A 16,981-nucleotide genomic window follows, 5' to 3' on the forward strand; every position below is an offset into this window, starting at 1 on the left:
CTGTCTGATGTCTGACTCATGGGTGATTGAAGATTGAGGCTGTTTCACAAGCAAGGCCATTCCAATCCATTCTATTAAACTCTGATGGATTAATCCCCATTCTTCTCCCCATTACTGCCAACTCTCAATGCACCAAAATGTCTTCTCATTCACTTCCACTTGACAGAATCCCAACAGACCAAATCTTTTCCATTCATTCCCACTCAGTACAGAATCTCGATAGAACATAAAGGAAGCTGCAATTTGAAACAATTCCTTTTTGTGTTTTTATTGTTCAAATTGATTTGCTGCAAAAAGACAACCTGGTGCCTCAGATAGTCTGAGTAACAGACATCTCGGGTTGGAATGGTCACATGGGCTCCTGTTCGGGCCTGTGCAGTGGGGGCAGTGCTCAGGCACTGGTCTGGTTTGGGGCTGACCTCGTGACCTACCTTTGCTCTGGTTGGTCAAATTAAAAACATCGTCTCTTTTTGAATACAGGAGTTACATTCGCTATTGTTGAAGGCAGTGGGACCAGCCCAGAACCTTGGGGATTGTGGGAAATGTAAAGCAATTGTTCAATTTTCCCAGCAGCTCCTCTTTAAAGACCCTGGGATGAAGTCCAACAGGGACTCAGGGAACGGTCAGTCCACAGCATCAATGATTTACTCAGGACCACTTCTCTGGTGTTTGGAATTTTCTGGATTTATAATGATCTGGAATGTTATTTGTATCCCTTATCCTGAAGACTAATGCAAAATACCCAGTTAATGCAATTGCCATTTCCATGACTAATTCTACAAACTCCTGTTGTTTTTAAACCATCTAAATGTAACGTTGCCATATTCCCAGAGGACCACAGTGGTGTTCTCTGATCAGAGAGAGAGAGAGAGAGAGAGAAACAGATGACTGGTGGTGTGTTTAACCTGATAATCATCTTACCTCAAGTAAGAGGTGAAGTTTGAAAAATTGGGACCTTTGTGGTAAGATCAGCTAATGTGGTAATTGAATCCATGCTGTACATCACAATGCAGCTGTCTCACCAACATACCTGCAAAATGTCTCGAGAAACTCTAACTATCCACTCTTATATTACTGCCTAACTTTCTCTGTACAGTAAGTTTTCCCTCCTTATGAATTTTGTTGCCTTTGATGATTTTTATATCCTGTCCAATCTTCTTACCTGTTCCTTTATTTTGTGTAAATATTTGTGTTTTCTTTCAGTTTGACACTGTCATTAATTTTTTTACAGTTAACTATTACTCCTCGTGAGATATCTGTAACTGTATCTCTTGACCATTCCCTTCACATAATTTATGAGTGATCTTTAGCTCATTGACCGCTTATGATCAAAATTAAATCTCCCAGTGTGTTAGAAACAGGGACCCTGGGGTTAGTCTTGCCCAAGTCGTCTTTCTGGGTATAAAACAAGATGTATTTTTGAGTACTGTACTGGGGATGAGTGCTAGGGTTGACACAGAGCTTTTATTATTTTTGATTTATAAAGAAGTATTTTGGCATTAATGTGATAAAGTTTGACTCTATGTTTAAACTTTTTTGAACTTATGTCTTCAGTAGACACATGTTTTATCTTCATTCCTTTTGGGAATGAGCTTCTGCTATAGTATGACAGCAAACTCTGCAGCATCGTGCTCTTATCTTTCAGAGAGAGACCATTTCATCAAAAACAAAAACAACTCAAAATATGCTCGAGCAAACCTGTTTCAGTCTGGGACCTGACTTGTCCAGTAATAACATCAACTGGGATCATAACAATATTAATACCTTTGTCTCTTGTTTCTGCTCTTTGACTGAACACATCTTCCTGCATCTGATCCCTTGTTCCCACTGATTATTGTAAAACACTCTAATCTGACTTGGTCAACTATCATTTACATCTTACCACCTCCCCTCATCCTATCTCCTGCATTTAAGCCAATATTTTCTGAGCTACCGTCAGTTCTGGGGAAGGGTCAGCAGACCTGAAACATTAACTCTGATTTCTCTTCAGAGATGCTGCCAGACCTGCTGAGCTTTTCCAGCAACTTCTGTTTTTGTTGTTGGTCCATTATTGATATTGGACTGGGCTAAGGAGGACACTCCTGAGTAAAGCTTTAGCAATCAGATGAGATTCAAGAGATCACTGTATCTAACCGTGCAAAATGTATATATTATTGGTCAGGGATAGTTTTGCTTGGGACTCATCCAACTGTGGAGACAATGTGGCAAATTTGTTCATAATTTAACAAAATATTTACGAATCATTTTTATCTCTTTAGGGGGTTCACAACAAATGGATCTGACCGCAGCTTTGAAAAGGTAAGGTCATCAGTGACTGATATAAACGTGGTTGTAGAAATGCTCTGGGTCATAGAGTCATAGAGATGTACAGCATGGAAACAGACCCTTCGGTCCAACCCGTCCATGCCGACCAGATGTCCCAACCCAATCTAGTCCCACCTGCCAGCACCCGGCCCATATTCCTCCAAACCCTTCCTATTCATATACCCATCCATAAGATCATAAGACCATAAGACCATAAGACATAGGAGTGGAAGTAAGGCCATTCGGCCCATCGAGTCCACTCCGCCATTCAATCATGGCTGATGGACATTTCAACTCCACTTACCAGCGTTCTCCCCGTAGCCCTTAATTCCTCGAGACAACAAGAATCTATCAATCTCGGCCTTGAAGACATTTAGCGTCCCGGCCTCCACTGCACTCTGTGGCAATGAATTCCACAGGCCCACCACTCTCTGGCTGAAGAAATGTCTCCGCATTTCTGTTCTGAATTGACCCCCTCTAATTCTAAGGCTGTGTCCATGGGTCCTAGTCTCCTCGCCTAACGGAAACAATTTCCTAGCGTCCACCCTTTCCAAGCCATGTATTATCTTGTACGTCTCTATTAAGTCTCCCCTCAATCTTCTAAACTCCAACGAATACAATCCCAGGATCCTCAGCCGTTCCTCATATGTTAGACCTGCCATTCCAGGGATCATCCGTGTGAATCTCCGCTGGACACGTTCCAGTGCCAGTATCTCCTTCCTGAGGTGTGGGGACCAAAACTGGACACAGTACTCCAAATGGGGCCTAACCAGAGCTTTATAAAGTCTCAGTAGCACATCTCTGCTTTTATATTCCAACCCTCTTGAAATAAGAGACAACATTGCATTCGCTTTCTTAATCTCAGACTCAACCTGCATGTTTACCTTTAGAGAATCCTCGACTAGCACTCCCAGATCCCTTTGTACTTTGGCTTTACTAATTTTCTCACCATTTAGAAAGTAGTCTATGCTTTTATTCTTTTTGCCAAAGTGCAAGACCCTGCACTTGCTCACGTTAAATTCCATCAGCCATTTCCTGGACCACTCTCCCAACCTGTCTAGATCCTTCTGTAGCCTCCCCACTTCCTCAGTACTACCTGCCTGTCCACCTAACTTCGTTTCATCAGCAAACTTCGCTAGAATGCCCCCAGTCCCCTCATCCAGATCATTAATATATAATGCAAATAGCTGTGGCCCCAACACTGAACCCTGCGGGACACCGCTCGTCACCGGCTGCCATTCTGAAAAAGAACCTTTTATCCCAACTCTCTGCCTTCTGTTAGACAGCCAATCCTCAATCCATCCCAGCAGCTCACCTCGAACACCATGGGCCCTCACCTTGCTCAGCAGCCTCCCGTGTGGCACCTTATCAAAGGCCTTTTGAAAGTCTAGATAGACCACATCCACTGGGTTTCCTTGGTCTAGCCTACTTGTTACCTCTTCAAAAAATTCCAACAGGTTTGTCAGGCATGACCTCTCCTTACTAAAACCATGTTGACTTGTTCTAATCAGACTCTGCTCTTCCAAGAATTTAGAAACCTCATCCTTAATGATGGATTCTAGAATTTTACCAACAACCGAGGTGAAGCTGATTGGCCTATAATTTTCCATCTTTTGTCTTGATAAATGCCTCTTAAATGTTGTAATTGTACCAGCTTCCACCACATCCTCTGGCAGCTCATTCCATACATGTACCACCCTCTGTGTGAAAACATTGTCTCTTCTATACCTTTTCCCTCTCACCCTAAACCTATGTCCTCTAGTTCTGGACTCCCCAACCCCAGGGAAAAGACTTTGTCTATTTATCCTATCCATGCCCCTCATAATTTTGTAAACCTCTATAAGGTCACCTCACAGCCACCGACGCTCCAGGGAAAACAGCCCCAGCCTGTTCAAAGTCTCCCTATAGCTCAATCCTCCAACCTTGGCAACATCCTTTTAAATCTTTTCTGAACACTTTCAAGTTTCACAACATCTTTCCAATAGGAAGGAGACCAGAATTGCACACAATATTCCAACAGTGGCCTAACCAATGTCCTGTACAGCCGCAACATAGCCTCCCAACTCCTGTACTCAATACTCTGACCAATAAATGAAAGCTTACCAAATGCCATCTTCACTATCCTATCTGCCTGAGACTTCACTTTCAAGGAGCTATGAACCTGCACTCCAAGTTCTTTTGTTTAGCAACACTCTCAAGGACCTTACCGTTAAGTGTAAAGGTCCTGCTAAGATTTGCTTTCCCAAAATACAGCACCTTGCATTTATCTGAATTAAGTACCATCTGCCACTTCTCAGCCCATTGGCCCATCTGGTCAAGATCCTGTTGTAATCTGAGGTAACCTTCTTCACTGTCTATTCCACCTCTAATTTTGATGTCATCTGCAAACTTACTAATTGTACCTCTTATGCTTGCATCCAAATCATTTATGTAAATGACAAAAACTACAGAGCCCAGCACCAATCCCTGTGGCACTCCACTGGTCACAGGCCTCCAGTCTGAAAAACAACCCTCTTCCAGCACCCTCTGTCTTCTACCTTTGAGCCAGTTTTGTATCCAAATGGCTAGTTCTCCCTGTATTCCATGAGATCTAACCTTGCTAATCAGTCTCCCATGGAGAACCTTGTCGAACGCCTTACTGAAGTCCATATAGATCACATCTACTGCTCTGCTCTCATCAATCTTCTTTGTTACTTCTTCAAAAACTCAGTCAAGTTTGTGAGACATGATTTCCCACGCATAAAACCATGTCGACTATCCCTAATCAGTCCTTGCCTTTCCAAATACATGTAAATCCTGTCCCTCAGGGTTCCCTCCAACAACTTGCCCACCACTGAGGTCAAGCTCACTGGTCTATCGTTTCCTGGCTTGTCCTTACTGCCTTTCTTAAACATGGCACCACATTTGACAATCTGCAGTCTTCTGGCCCCTCACCTGTGACTATCGATGATACAAACATCTCAGCAAGAAGCCCAACAATCACTTCTCTAGCTTCCCACCGAGTTCTCGGGTGCACCTGATCAGCTCCTGGGGATTATCGTTTCAAGACATCCAGCACTTCCTCCTCTGTAATCTGGACATTTTGCAAGATGTCACCATTTATTTCCCTACAGTCTATATCTTCCATATCCTTTTCCACAGTAAATATTGATGCAAAATATTCATTTAGTATCTCCCCCATTTTCTGTGGCTCCACACAAAGGCCACCTTGCTGATCTTTGAGGGGCCCAATTCTCTCCCGAGTTAAACTTTGGTCCTTAATATATTTGTAAAAGCCCTTTGGATTCTCCTTAATTCTATTTGCCAAACCTATCGCATGTCCCCTTTTTGCCCTCCTGATTTCCCTCTTAAGTATACTCCTACTTCCTTTATACTCTTCTCAGGATTCACTTGATCTATCCTGTCTATACCTGATATATGCTTCCTTCTTTTTCATAACCAAACCCTCAATTTCTTGAGTCATCCAGCATTCTCTATACCTACCAGCCTTCCCTTTCACCCTGACAGGAATATACTTTCCCTGGATTCTTGTTAGCTCATTTCTGAAGGCTTCCCATTTTCCAGCCCTCCCTTTATCTGTGAACATCTACCTCCAATTAGCTTTTGAATGTTCTTGCCTAATACCGTCAAAATTGGCCTTTCTCCAATTTAGAACTTCAACTTTTAGATCTGGTCTATCCTTTTCCATCACTGTATTAAAATGAATAGAATTATGGTCGCTGGCCCCAAAGTGCTCTGCCACTGACACCTCAGTCACCTGCCCTGCCTTATTTCCCAAGAGTAGGTCAAGTTTTGCACCTTCTCTAGTAGGTACATCCACATACTGAATCAGAAAATTATCCTGTTCACACTTAAGAAATTCATCTCCATCTAAACCTTTAACATTATGGCAGTCCCAGTCGATGTTTGAAAAGTTAAAATCCCCTACAATAACTACCTTATTATTCTTACAGATAGCTGAGATCTCCTTACAAGTTTGTTTCTCAATTTCCCTCTGAGTATTGGGGGGGGGGTGCGGGTCTATAATACAATCCCAATAAGGTGAACATCCCTTTCTTATTTCTCAGTTCCACCCAAATAACTTTCCTGGATGTATTTCCGGGAATATCCTCTCTCAGTACAGCTGTAATGCTATCCCTTATCAAAAATGCCACTTCGCCCTCCTCTCTTGCCTCCCTTTCTATCCTTCCTGTAGCATTTGTATCCTGGAACATTCAGCTGCCAGTCCTGTCCATCCCTGAGCCATGTTTCTGTAATTGCTATGATATCCGAGTCCCATGTTCTGAGTTCATTTGCCTTCCCTGTTAGGCCACTTGCAATGAAATAAATGCAGTTTAATTTATTAGTCCTACCTTGTCCCTTCCTGCCCTGATTGTTTGACTCACTTCTGTTCTCAACTGTACCAGTCTCAGATTGATCTCTTTCCTCACTATCTCCCTGGGTTCCACCCCACCCCCACCCTCCCCCAAACCTTACTAGTTTAAATCCTTCCAAGCAGTTCTAGCAAATTTCCCTGCCAGTATATTAGTCCCCTTCCACTTTAGGTGCACTCCATCCATCTTGTACAGGTCACTTCTACCCCAAAAGAGATTCCAATGATCCAAAAATGTGAATCCTTCTCCCATACACCAGCTCCTCAGCCATGCATTCATCTGCTCTTTCCTACTATTCCTGCCCTCTCTAGCTCATAGCACTGGGAGTAATCCAGATGTTACTACCCTTGAGGACCTCCTTTTTAAATTTCTGCCTAACTCTCTGTAATCTCCCTTCAGAATCTCAACCTTTTCCCTTCCTATATCGTTGGTTCCAATGTGGACAATGACCTCTTGCTGGCCCCTCTCCCCTGTGAGAACATTCTGCATCCTCTCGGAGACATCCTTGATCCTGGCACCAGGGAAACAACACACCATTCTGCTCTTTCTCTGCTGGCCACAGAAACGTCTTTCTGTACCTCGGACTACAGAATCCCCAAACACAATTGTTTTCTTCGAAGCCAACTTACCCCCTGTTGCATTAGAGCCAGTCTCAATACCAGAAACCTGGCTGTTCGTGCTACGTTCCCCTGAGAATCCATCACACCCCTACATTTTCCAAAACAGCATACCTGTTCGAAATAGGTATATCCACAAAAGACTCCTGCCCTAAGTGCCTACCTTTCTTACCCTTCCTGGAGTTAACTCATCTATGTGACTGTATCTGAGACTTTCCCCCTTTCCGATAACTGCCATCCATCACATAGAAGCGATGAGGAATTTGCAACAGCAACACTATCTGTCTCTCCAACTGATCCACTCGATTTGATAAGATTCGCATCCAACAGCATTTATGGCAGATATAATCCGCAGTAACCCTAAAACTCTCTTAAATCTGCCACATCTGACAAGAAGTACATATCACTGCAAAGGCCATTTTTGCTCCTTCACAATCTACAGACCCAGAAAATAACACTTTCTTATTTCTCTACAAAACACTGCCCCAGGTTAAATTAATAGCTATGGCTTATATTTTAAGTTTAATCAAGAGACTTATCTCCAAAAACATAAAATCAAGAAAGAACCCACTGTACTCACTAATACAGCCTTTCTCTTGGACAGATATAAAACAACAATTAACTTATCTGATTCTGTGCTGTGAACTTCGCCCAAACTGGTTCCTCCAAGATTAGTTGTGAAATTCACTGTTTGTTAATTTTCCCAAATGCACTCCAATGTCCAGCGAAACATGAATTCAAAAACAGCAAAGGCAGTAACTGTGCAGGTTCTCTCTCTCTCTCTCTCTCTCTCCTGCACTGTCCTCACCAGGTGCTTCCTTTGTCTGTTCTTCTCCCTTTTAAAACTGATGTTGTTTTGACTTTTTTTTCCCAACGTCCCAAAACAATGCAACAGCAGATAAAACAGTAATTGCTGCTCCTGGAATTTGAGGAAATCACCTCCGGCACCTAAAATACCTCAAAAAAGGAGCAGCTCTTACAGCCAGAAATGTTTCCCGTCTCCATCTTGGATTACCCAGAATCCTGAATATCTCTTGCTCACAGACAGAATGCAGGTCCCTGCTGATGAGCTGCTAATGTGGGTTGTCCTTTTAAGAAGCTGCTCGAACACTCAGAGTTGGAAAGTAATCAATAGACTGAGGTAAATGACAGGTTAATGATTTCTGAGCAGGATTTGTCAATTTCCAGCTGTTTGTAAATCTCTAGCTCCCGATTCACCGTCCCCAAATTAACCTGCAATTTATCCTCATGCAAAACTGAAATGTTGCTCATTTTTATCACAGGGGATACTTTGAATTGTAACGAATGTTTTATGGAGGGAAAGATTAAACTGTTATCACTTACAGTGAGTGCTGAGGTTAAAAAGAATGTTTTTGTGAATCCTACTATTTTCTCCCTTGCTCTCCAAGCAGCTGAATTTCCATTGGATGGGAATGTGATTTCCGTATCACCCTCCACTTTCCAAGATTTCCATGCCCTGTAATATACTCCAAAGTTACAGCAGATGGGAAGCCCCTGCAAGCACTTTCCCCTCATCTCCAACACCCTCCCTCCCTGCCCTGTGACTAGTTGCTCCAAGCTGACCCAGAGCTGCCTGGAATGATCTGTCACTGTGATTCCTGACAGTGTCTGCACAGCCCTCCCTGTGTTACAGCTGCTGACTACACCTTGGGTTCCCTGGGTGCCAGCCATATTCTGATGCCAAGGCAAAACTGTTTCTCATGACAACTTATTCAATGGTGGCTTTTCTGATTGTGTCCACATCTGAGTATCTGTGATTTCTATCAAAGTTCATTCCATTAACGGTGTTGATCACTCTTTGGAATCTGTTCTCTGTGTAACCAAAGCAAGAGATTGATGTCCAGTCAGAATGTTCCTTTCTGTGACCTGGCAGAATGCATTTAGATTCCTTGGAATATTCATGTTCCTTGTGTATTTTTCAGGAATGATCCAGGTTCATCCAGCATTCCCGGGACTGATCAGGCCCAGCAGCTCACTGTTCCAGGTACTGTCTGTACTCTAACTGACTGATCATTGTCCATTTCAGAGACTCTAACAGAGAGAGTGTGAATCCTGGAGAGATATTCAGGGGCAGACCGTTACATTGAGTTAAACAGTTCTCCAGCACAGAATAAAGCCCTTCGGCCCATTGACTCTGCATCTGTTGAAAACTATCCCTACCCCCAACCTTAACCCTTCACACTTATTGCACAGATTGACGTCTTTGATAGATGAACCTTTTAACTTTCAGACCATTCAATGTAAATGAGTGAAAAGCTATGGGTTTCCATTAAGGGATCTGACCAGACTCTGGATTATTGTCCGGGCAATGGAGATGGAAATATTCTCCTCAGTCCCTGACCCTGGATGGATTCTTGGACAATAACCATTTCCGATTCCCTGAATCATCTGGCTGAGTAACTGGCTCGGCCCGGTCCTTGCTGTCTCGAGCTGTTCACGGCCAGTCTGTCTGCTGCTTCGGGATGGGTCAAGGAAAACAGTCAAGATGTGAGTCACACATCTCAAATGACTCCCAGTAGCTGGGCTGCTGGGGAACCTGAGGATCAGGTTCATGCTCTGGGGAGAGGGGTTCAATTTTCACCATGGCAACTTGCAGAATTTACATTTAATTATTAAATCTGGAAGCATAAACTCAACTCTGTGATGGTGGCCATCTGAATTAACATTAGTTGTTGTCTTAAAAAAGTTCTGGTTCACCAGTCTCCTTCAGGGAAGCATCTTTACCCAATCTGCCCGACAGGTGACTTCAGATCCCCATTTCAAACCTCAGTGTGTCTTTTTAGGAGCGATTGAATACAATGTGTCTGACTCTGACCTGCTGCCCTCTGAAATGGCCAAGCAAGCCTCTCACTTCAAGGGTGTTCAGGGATGGGCAACAAACGCTGGCCTTGCCTGTGAGACCCACGTGCCTTGCACGGAGATGAAAACTACTGAATCTGTTCTCACTCTCTTCTCAATCCCTGCATCCTCTAATGCTCCCCCCCTGCCTCACCTCAACTCTCCACCAGCGTCCAACATTGAACATAGACATTACAGTGCAGCATAGGCCCTTTGGCCCTCGATGTTGTGTCGACTTGTGAAACCAATCTGAAGCCCATCAAACACTATTACATTTTCATCCACATGTTTATCCAATGACCATTAAATGCCCTTCAAGTTGGTGAGTCTACTGCTGTTGCAGGCAGTGTGTTCCACACTTATACTACTCTCTAAGTAAATAAGCTACCTCTGACATCTGTCCGATATTGATCCCCCCTCAATTTAAAGCTATGCCCCTTCGTGCTAGCAATCACCATCTGAGGAAAAAGGCTCTCACTGTCCACCCGATCTAACCCTCTGATTATTTTATGTTTCAAATCAGTCAGCTCTCAGCCTTCTTCTCTCTGATGGAAACAGCCTCAAGTCCCTCAGCCTTTCCTTGTAAGACCTTCCCTCCATACCAGGCAACATCCTCGTAAATCTCCTCTGCACCCTTTCCAAAGCTTCCACATCCTTCCTGTAGTACGGTGACCAGATCTGCATTCAATACTCCAAGTGCAGCCACACCAGAGTTTTGTACAGCTGCAGCATGACCTCATGGTTCCAAAACTCAATCCCTTCACTAATACAAGCTAACACATCATATGCCTTTTTAGCAATTCTATCAATCCAGGTAGCAACTTTCAGAGATCTATGTGCATGGACACCAAGAACTCTCTGCTCATCTACACCACCAAAAATCTTACTATTATCCCAGAACTCTGTATTCCTGTTACTCCTTTCAAAGTGAATTGCCTCACACTTATCCACATTAAACTCCATTTGCCACCTCTCAGCCCAGCTCTGCAGCTTATCTATGTCTCTCTTTAACCTACAACATCCTTCAACATGATCCACAACTCCACCAACCTGAGTGTCATCTGCAAATTTACTAACCCATCCATCAAAGCCCTCACCCGGGTCATCCACAAACATGACCCAAAACAGATCCTTGTGTACACCACTAGTAATTGAACTCCCGAATAAACATCTCCCAGCAACTAGCACTCTCTGTCTCCTTTCAGATAGCCAATTTCTGATCCAAACAACTAAATCACCCTCAATCCCATTCCTTCATATTTTGTGCAGTAAAAAGTGAGGTCTGCAGATGCTGGAGATCAGAGCTGAAAATGTGTTGCTGGTTAAAGCGCAGCAGGTCAGGCAGCATCCAAGGAACAGGAAATTCAACGTTTCGGGTCCTGATGAAGGGCTCTGGCCCGAAACGTCGAATTTCCTGTTCCTTGGATGCTGCCTGACCTGCTGCGCTTTAACCAGCAACACATTTTCAGCTATTTTGTGCAATAGCCTACCATGGGCAACCTTATCAAATGCCTTATTGAAATCCATATACACCAAATCAACAGCTTTCCCCCCAATCCACCTGTTTGTTCACCTTCTCAAAGATCTCAATGAGGTTTGTGAGGCATGACCTACCCTTCACAAAACCATGTTGACTATCCCTAATCAACATATTCCTTTCCAGATGATTATAAATCTTATCTCTTATAATCTTTTCCAACACATTACCCTCGTTACTCACTGGTCAATAAGTACCAGGGTTGTTCTCTACTCCCCTTCTTGAACAAAGGAACAACATTTTCCCTCCTCCATCTTCTGACACCATTCCTGTCGACAATGACAACATAAAGATCAAAGTGAAAGGCTCAACAATCTCCCCCCTGGCTTTTCAGAGAACCCATGGGAAATCCCGTCCGACTTATCTATTTTCACACTTTCCCAAATTGCTAACACCTCCTCCTTGTGACCATCAATTCCATCTCGTCTAGTAGCTTGTATCTCAGTATTTTCCTCGACAACGTTATCTTTATCTTGTGTGAATACTGAGAAAGAATATTCATTTACCGCTTCCCCTATCTCCTCTGACTTGGTGTACAACTTCCCACTACTATCCTTGATTGGCTCTAGTCTTACTCTTGTCATTCTTTTATTCCTGATATCCCTATGGAAAGCCTGAGGGTTTTCCTTGATCCTATCTGACAATGATGTCTTATGTCCCCTCCTGGCTTTTCTTAGCTCTCTCTTTAGGTCTTTCCTGGCTAACTTGTCACTCTCAAGCACCCTAACTGAGCCTTCACATCTCATCCTAACATAAGCCTTCTTCTTCCTCTTGACAAGAGATTCAACTTTCTGAGTAAACCACGGCTCCCGCGCTCAGCAACTTCCTCCCAGCCTGACAGGTACATATGGATCAAAGACCCACAGTAACTGTTCCTTGTCTAAGCTGCACATTTCAATTGTGCCCATTCCCTCCAGTTTCCTTGCCCAATCCATGCATCCTAAATCTTGCCTAATCACATCGTAGTTGCCTTTCCTCCAGCTCATAACTCTTGTCCTGCAATATATATCCATCCCTTTCCATTGCTAAAATAAACTGAACCAGTTTGTGGTCACTATTACAAAAGTGCTCACCTACCTCCAAATTGAACACCTGGCCAGGTTCATTACCCAGTACCAAATCTGACGTGGCCTCGTCCCTTGTTGGCCTGTCTGTGTACTGTGTCAGGAAATCCTCCTGTACACATTGGACAACAACTGACCCATCTAAAGTAGATGAACTATAGTATTCCATATACTATTTCCAAATAGTCAATATTTGGAAAGTTAAAGACCCCCATAACAACTACTGTTTCACTCTTGCTCCTGTCCTGAATCATCTTTATTATCCTTTCCTCTACATCTCTGAACTATTTGGAGGCCTATAGAAAACTCCCGACAGGGTGACATCATCTTTCCTGTTTCTTATCTCAGCCCATACTACCTCAGTAGACAGTCCTCAAATGTCCTTTCAGCAATCATAATATTGTCCTTGACTAACAATGCCACCACACAAACCCTCCACCGACCTTACCATCTTCCCTGTTCTTACTGAAGCATCTAAATCCTGGAACTGCAACAACCATCCCTGTCCCTACACTACCTATATCTCCAAAATGGCCACAACATCAAAGTCCCAGGTACCAACCCATGCTGCAAGTCCAATATTTCACCCGCTCCAATCACATCTCTAACTCAGAGAATGATATGGTTTCCACTGACCCATTGCTGACATTTAAGGACAAGCCTGTCGATGCATGGCCCTTTATCATTCCTGTTTGTGTTACAGATCAGGACAGTTCCATCCTCTATGCCGAGATTGACAGCAACAGAACAGGTAAATGGCTGCACCTTAAAGGTTTTGAGCAATTGTCTAATTGATATTCAGATTCTATAATCAAACTAAGAGAACATTTTGTCTTTGTTAAAGGTGGCAAGAGATTCACAAACAGTCTGTCAGAAGACCGTGAGTCAACGTTTGTTTCTATATTGAGAAAATATATTGTTTGAGATCACTCCCACTCCCCCATATCTTTAAGAGCTGATTTCACTGTGGGTCTGGTCTCCTGAGGAGGAGTTGCTGTGTTGATGTTTGAAGCTGCAGTGGGAAACTGGTCAACTCATAGAATTCGTGCCTGGCCACCGTCAGAGAATCATCCCAAATGAGAACTCCCAGTTCAGTTTTAACTAACCTTGAATTCTCCCCTGATGAGGTCTTCATGATGCCAGTCTGACCCAGTACCACTCCCTCAGAAGATGATTGTTGAAGGGCGGTCAGGTCTGATAAACGTGATTGAATTTTTAAGGAGTATTGAAGGATGGTTGATTGGGTGTTGGATATTGACCATCAATGCGGATGTTAGCAAGGTGTTTGATGAAGTTCCACAAGGAAGACTGGTCACAGAATCAAAGGTTCATGGGGTCCAGGGGAAAGTGGTGAGATTGATCCAAAGCAGGAGACATTGAGTTATTGTGAGTGGGTAGTTTTGTGACTGCGATGCTGTTCCGAGTGCCACTCAGAACTAGTTCCCTCAGTGTTCAGGTTCTATCAAGGTTTGGACATGTATGTAGGAGTCATGATTGAGAAACAAACAGACAAACTCAGCAGGTCTGGAGAAAAGAAATGGAAGAAAGCTACAACATGAAGGGACTTAGGGACACTTGTGCACAAAACAAAGGTGCAGCAGAGATTGAGCAGGATGTTCCCTGATTTGGTGTGCGTTAACTATCAGGAGAACTTGGTCAAACCTGGATTTATTTTTGTGAGAGTATTGGAGGGTGAGGGGAGACCTGACAGAAATACATAAATTTATGAGAGGCAGGGATAGGGCGGATAGTCAGTTTTTTTTTCAAAGAGTGGAGATGTCATATACAAGCGGCATAAATTTAAGGTGAATGAGGAAAAATTTGAGGGTGATTTGTGAGGACAGCTTTTAACAAAGAGAATGGTAGGTGTCTGGAAAAGGCTTCCAGGGGAGGTGATGGAAGCAGATATGTTAGCAACATTTAAGAGCCATTTAGACAGGCCCATGCACAACAGGAATAGAGAGGGATGGACCATGTGCTGGGAAATGAGATTAGTTTAGAATGGCATCATGGTTTGTACTGACATGGAGGACCAAAGGCCATGTTCCTGCACTGTCCTGTTCCATATTCTGTAGTCTATGTTTAGAGAGACAGGAACCATCAACACATCTAAAACCCAGGAGAAAATGTAGACTGCAGATGCTGGAACTCAGAGTCAAAATGTGTGGTGCTGGAAAAGCACAGCTAGTTCGGCAGCATCCGAGAGGCAGGAGAGTCGATGTTTCATGTATAAACTCTTCATCAGCAATGAGTCTTCTGCTCCTCGGATGCTGCCTGACCAGCTGTGCTTTTCCAGCACCACCCTTTTTGACTCCGACATTTCAAACTCACTTGGATAAGGATTTGAAGAACATGAGTCTCCAGGGCTATGGACCAGGAGCTGGGCAGTGGGATGTTCTAGAGAGCTCTTTATCAATCATCATAGATACAATGGGCTGAATAGCCTCCTCCTCTTGTTCAGGAAACCTTCCAATATAAATCAAGAGAAATTGCTGGAGAAACTCAGCAGGTCTGGCAGCATCTGTGGAGAGAAACCAGAGTTAAAATTTCAAATCCAGTGATCCTTCTTCAGAACTGTCTGTAGCTGGGGAAAAGTGGTATCTATGGTAAAGACAGATGGTGGAGGAGGGGAAAAGGAGTGAGCAGACAGGGGGAGATGGAGCCCAGAGAGAGTGAATGGAAGTCAGATCATCAAAAGGATGCCAGGGAGAATGAAAAGCTGTTAGTGGGGACAATAAGTTAGTGAAAATGGTTTGGCTGTGCTTAAAACAACTCATGTCATGACAGGGCCTGAGGTGTAAGGATGGATAAAGCACATGGAATGGTGTGTTCTGGCTGTAAAAGTATTTAGAACTCAATACTGAGGCCAGGAAGCTGCAGGGTGCCCATGTGGAGAATGAGATGCTGTTCTTCCACCTTGCACTGAGCACAGCTGGAGTGCTGTGGAAATGGTGGTTAATGATCCTCTGGATGTGGATGTGGGTGGGATGATAGATGATGGCAAGGCAAGGGAAGGGAATTGATGAGGGCAGAATTGCAGGAGATGGGTTGGACACGGCTGAGGGCCTTGTCAACCGTGGTGATGGAGAATCCTTGGTTGAGGATAAAGCTTGACATTTCGGAGATCCCCTGTGCAGAATGTGACACCATCAGACAGATGCGGTGGGCTTGGAGAAACTGGGAGAATGGAACAGAGTCTTTACAGGAAGCAGGGTGTGAGGATGGGGAGTCAAGGTAACTGTGGGAATCCAAGATTATCGTGAATATTGGTGGCCAGCCTATCCCCAGAAATAGAAACAGAGATGTCAAGGAAAGGAAGGCAGGAGTCCGAGATCAGGTGACGGTAAGAGCTGGGTGGATATCGGAAGTGAAATAGATTAGATTTGATTAATTACTTACAGTGAGGAAACAGGCCCTTCGCCCAACAAGTCCACACTGACCCGTCGAAGTGCAACCCACCCATTCCCCTACATTTACCCCTTTACCTAACACTACAGGCAATTTAGCTTGGCCAATTCACCTGACTAAATTCATCTTTGGACTGCGGGAGGAAACCGGAGCACCCGGAGGAAACTCACGCAGACACAGAGAGAATGTGCAAACTCCACACATTTAGTCGCCTGAGTCGGGAATTGAACCCGGGTCTCTGGCGCTGTGAGACAGCAGTGCTAACCACTGTGCCACCGTGCTACCCATAATTGATAAAATATTCCAATTCTGGATGAGAGAGGGAAGCAGCACTGATGATGTCATCGACATACAGGAGAAAGAATTGTATGAGTGACCTGAGGAGGCCTAGAATGAGGAATGTTCTACTTTCCCCGCAATGAGAGAGGCATAACTGGGGCCCATATGGGTACCGATGGCTACACCATTGAAGAGGAGTTGGCTGAAGCTCACTAACCAGTAATTCTGACACTGATATAAAGTGGCAAAAGAATCACAGATGTAGTTGGGAAGGGCTGGACAAGGTGAGGAAAAATTCAGTCAAGGGAAAAAGAGAGGAGTTCCCTCAGGCAGGAAGAAGCAGGAACCCTGGGTCTGCCCGGGCAGTCCAACTATAGATTTTGGGAAGAAGGTGGAAGTGGGAAAGTCTGGATTGTGGGAATATGAGCTTGGAGGGTGTGGGGGTGGTGGGGAGAGCCTGGATCAGATGAACTTGTGACTGTTGTGGACACAACAGCCTGAGACCAGTCAGTTTGGGGGACATAGGGGTGAATGGAGGAG

The 16,981-nt window shown here is 44.0% G+C and overlaps 1 protein-coding gene across 5 annotated transcripts in view; it reads left to right on the forward strand.

The window, feature by feature from the left end:
* The window catches only part of LOC132809452 (uncharacterized), a 55,510-nt gene that overhangs the window by 25,721 nt on the left and 12,808 nt on the right, over positions 1-16,981 (forward strand). For 4 of the 5 annotated variants that reach the window (XM_060822563.1, XM_060822564.1, XM_060822566.1 and 1 more), the window contains 4 exons: positions 2,259-2,298; positions 9,238-9,299; positions 13,458-13,505; positions 13,599-13,634. In XM_060822563.1, coding sequence (XP_060678546.1) covers positions 2,259-2,298; positions 9,238-9,299; positions 13,458-13,505; positions 13,599-13,634 — 186 coding nt within the window. The remainder of the gene's footprint in view (positions 1-2,258; positions 2,299-9,237; positions 9,300-13,457; positions 13,506-13,598; positions 13,635-16,981) is intronic. The other variant, XM_060822565.1, reaches the window with a different exon arrangement.

This window comes from Hemiscyllium ocellatum, unplaced genomic scaffold (assembly GCF_020745735.1).
Source record: "Hemiscyllium ocellatum isolate sHemOce1 unplaced genomic scaffold, sHemOce1.pat.X.cur. scaffold_1237_pat_ctg1, whole genome shotgun sequence".
In the NCBI taxonomy this organism is placed as follows: Eukaryota; Metazoa; Chordata; class Chondrichthyes; order Orectolobiformes; family Hemiscylliidae; genus Hemiscyllium; species Hemiscyllium ocellatum.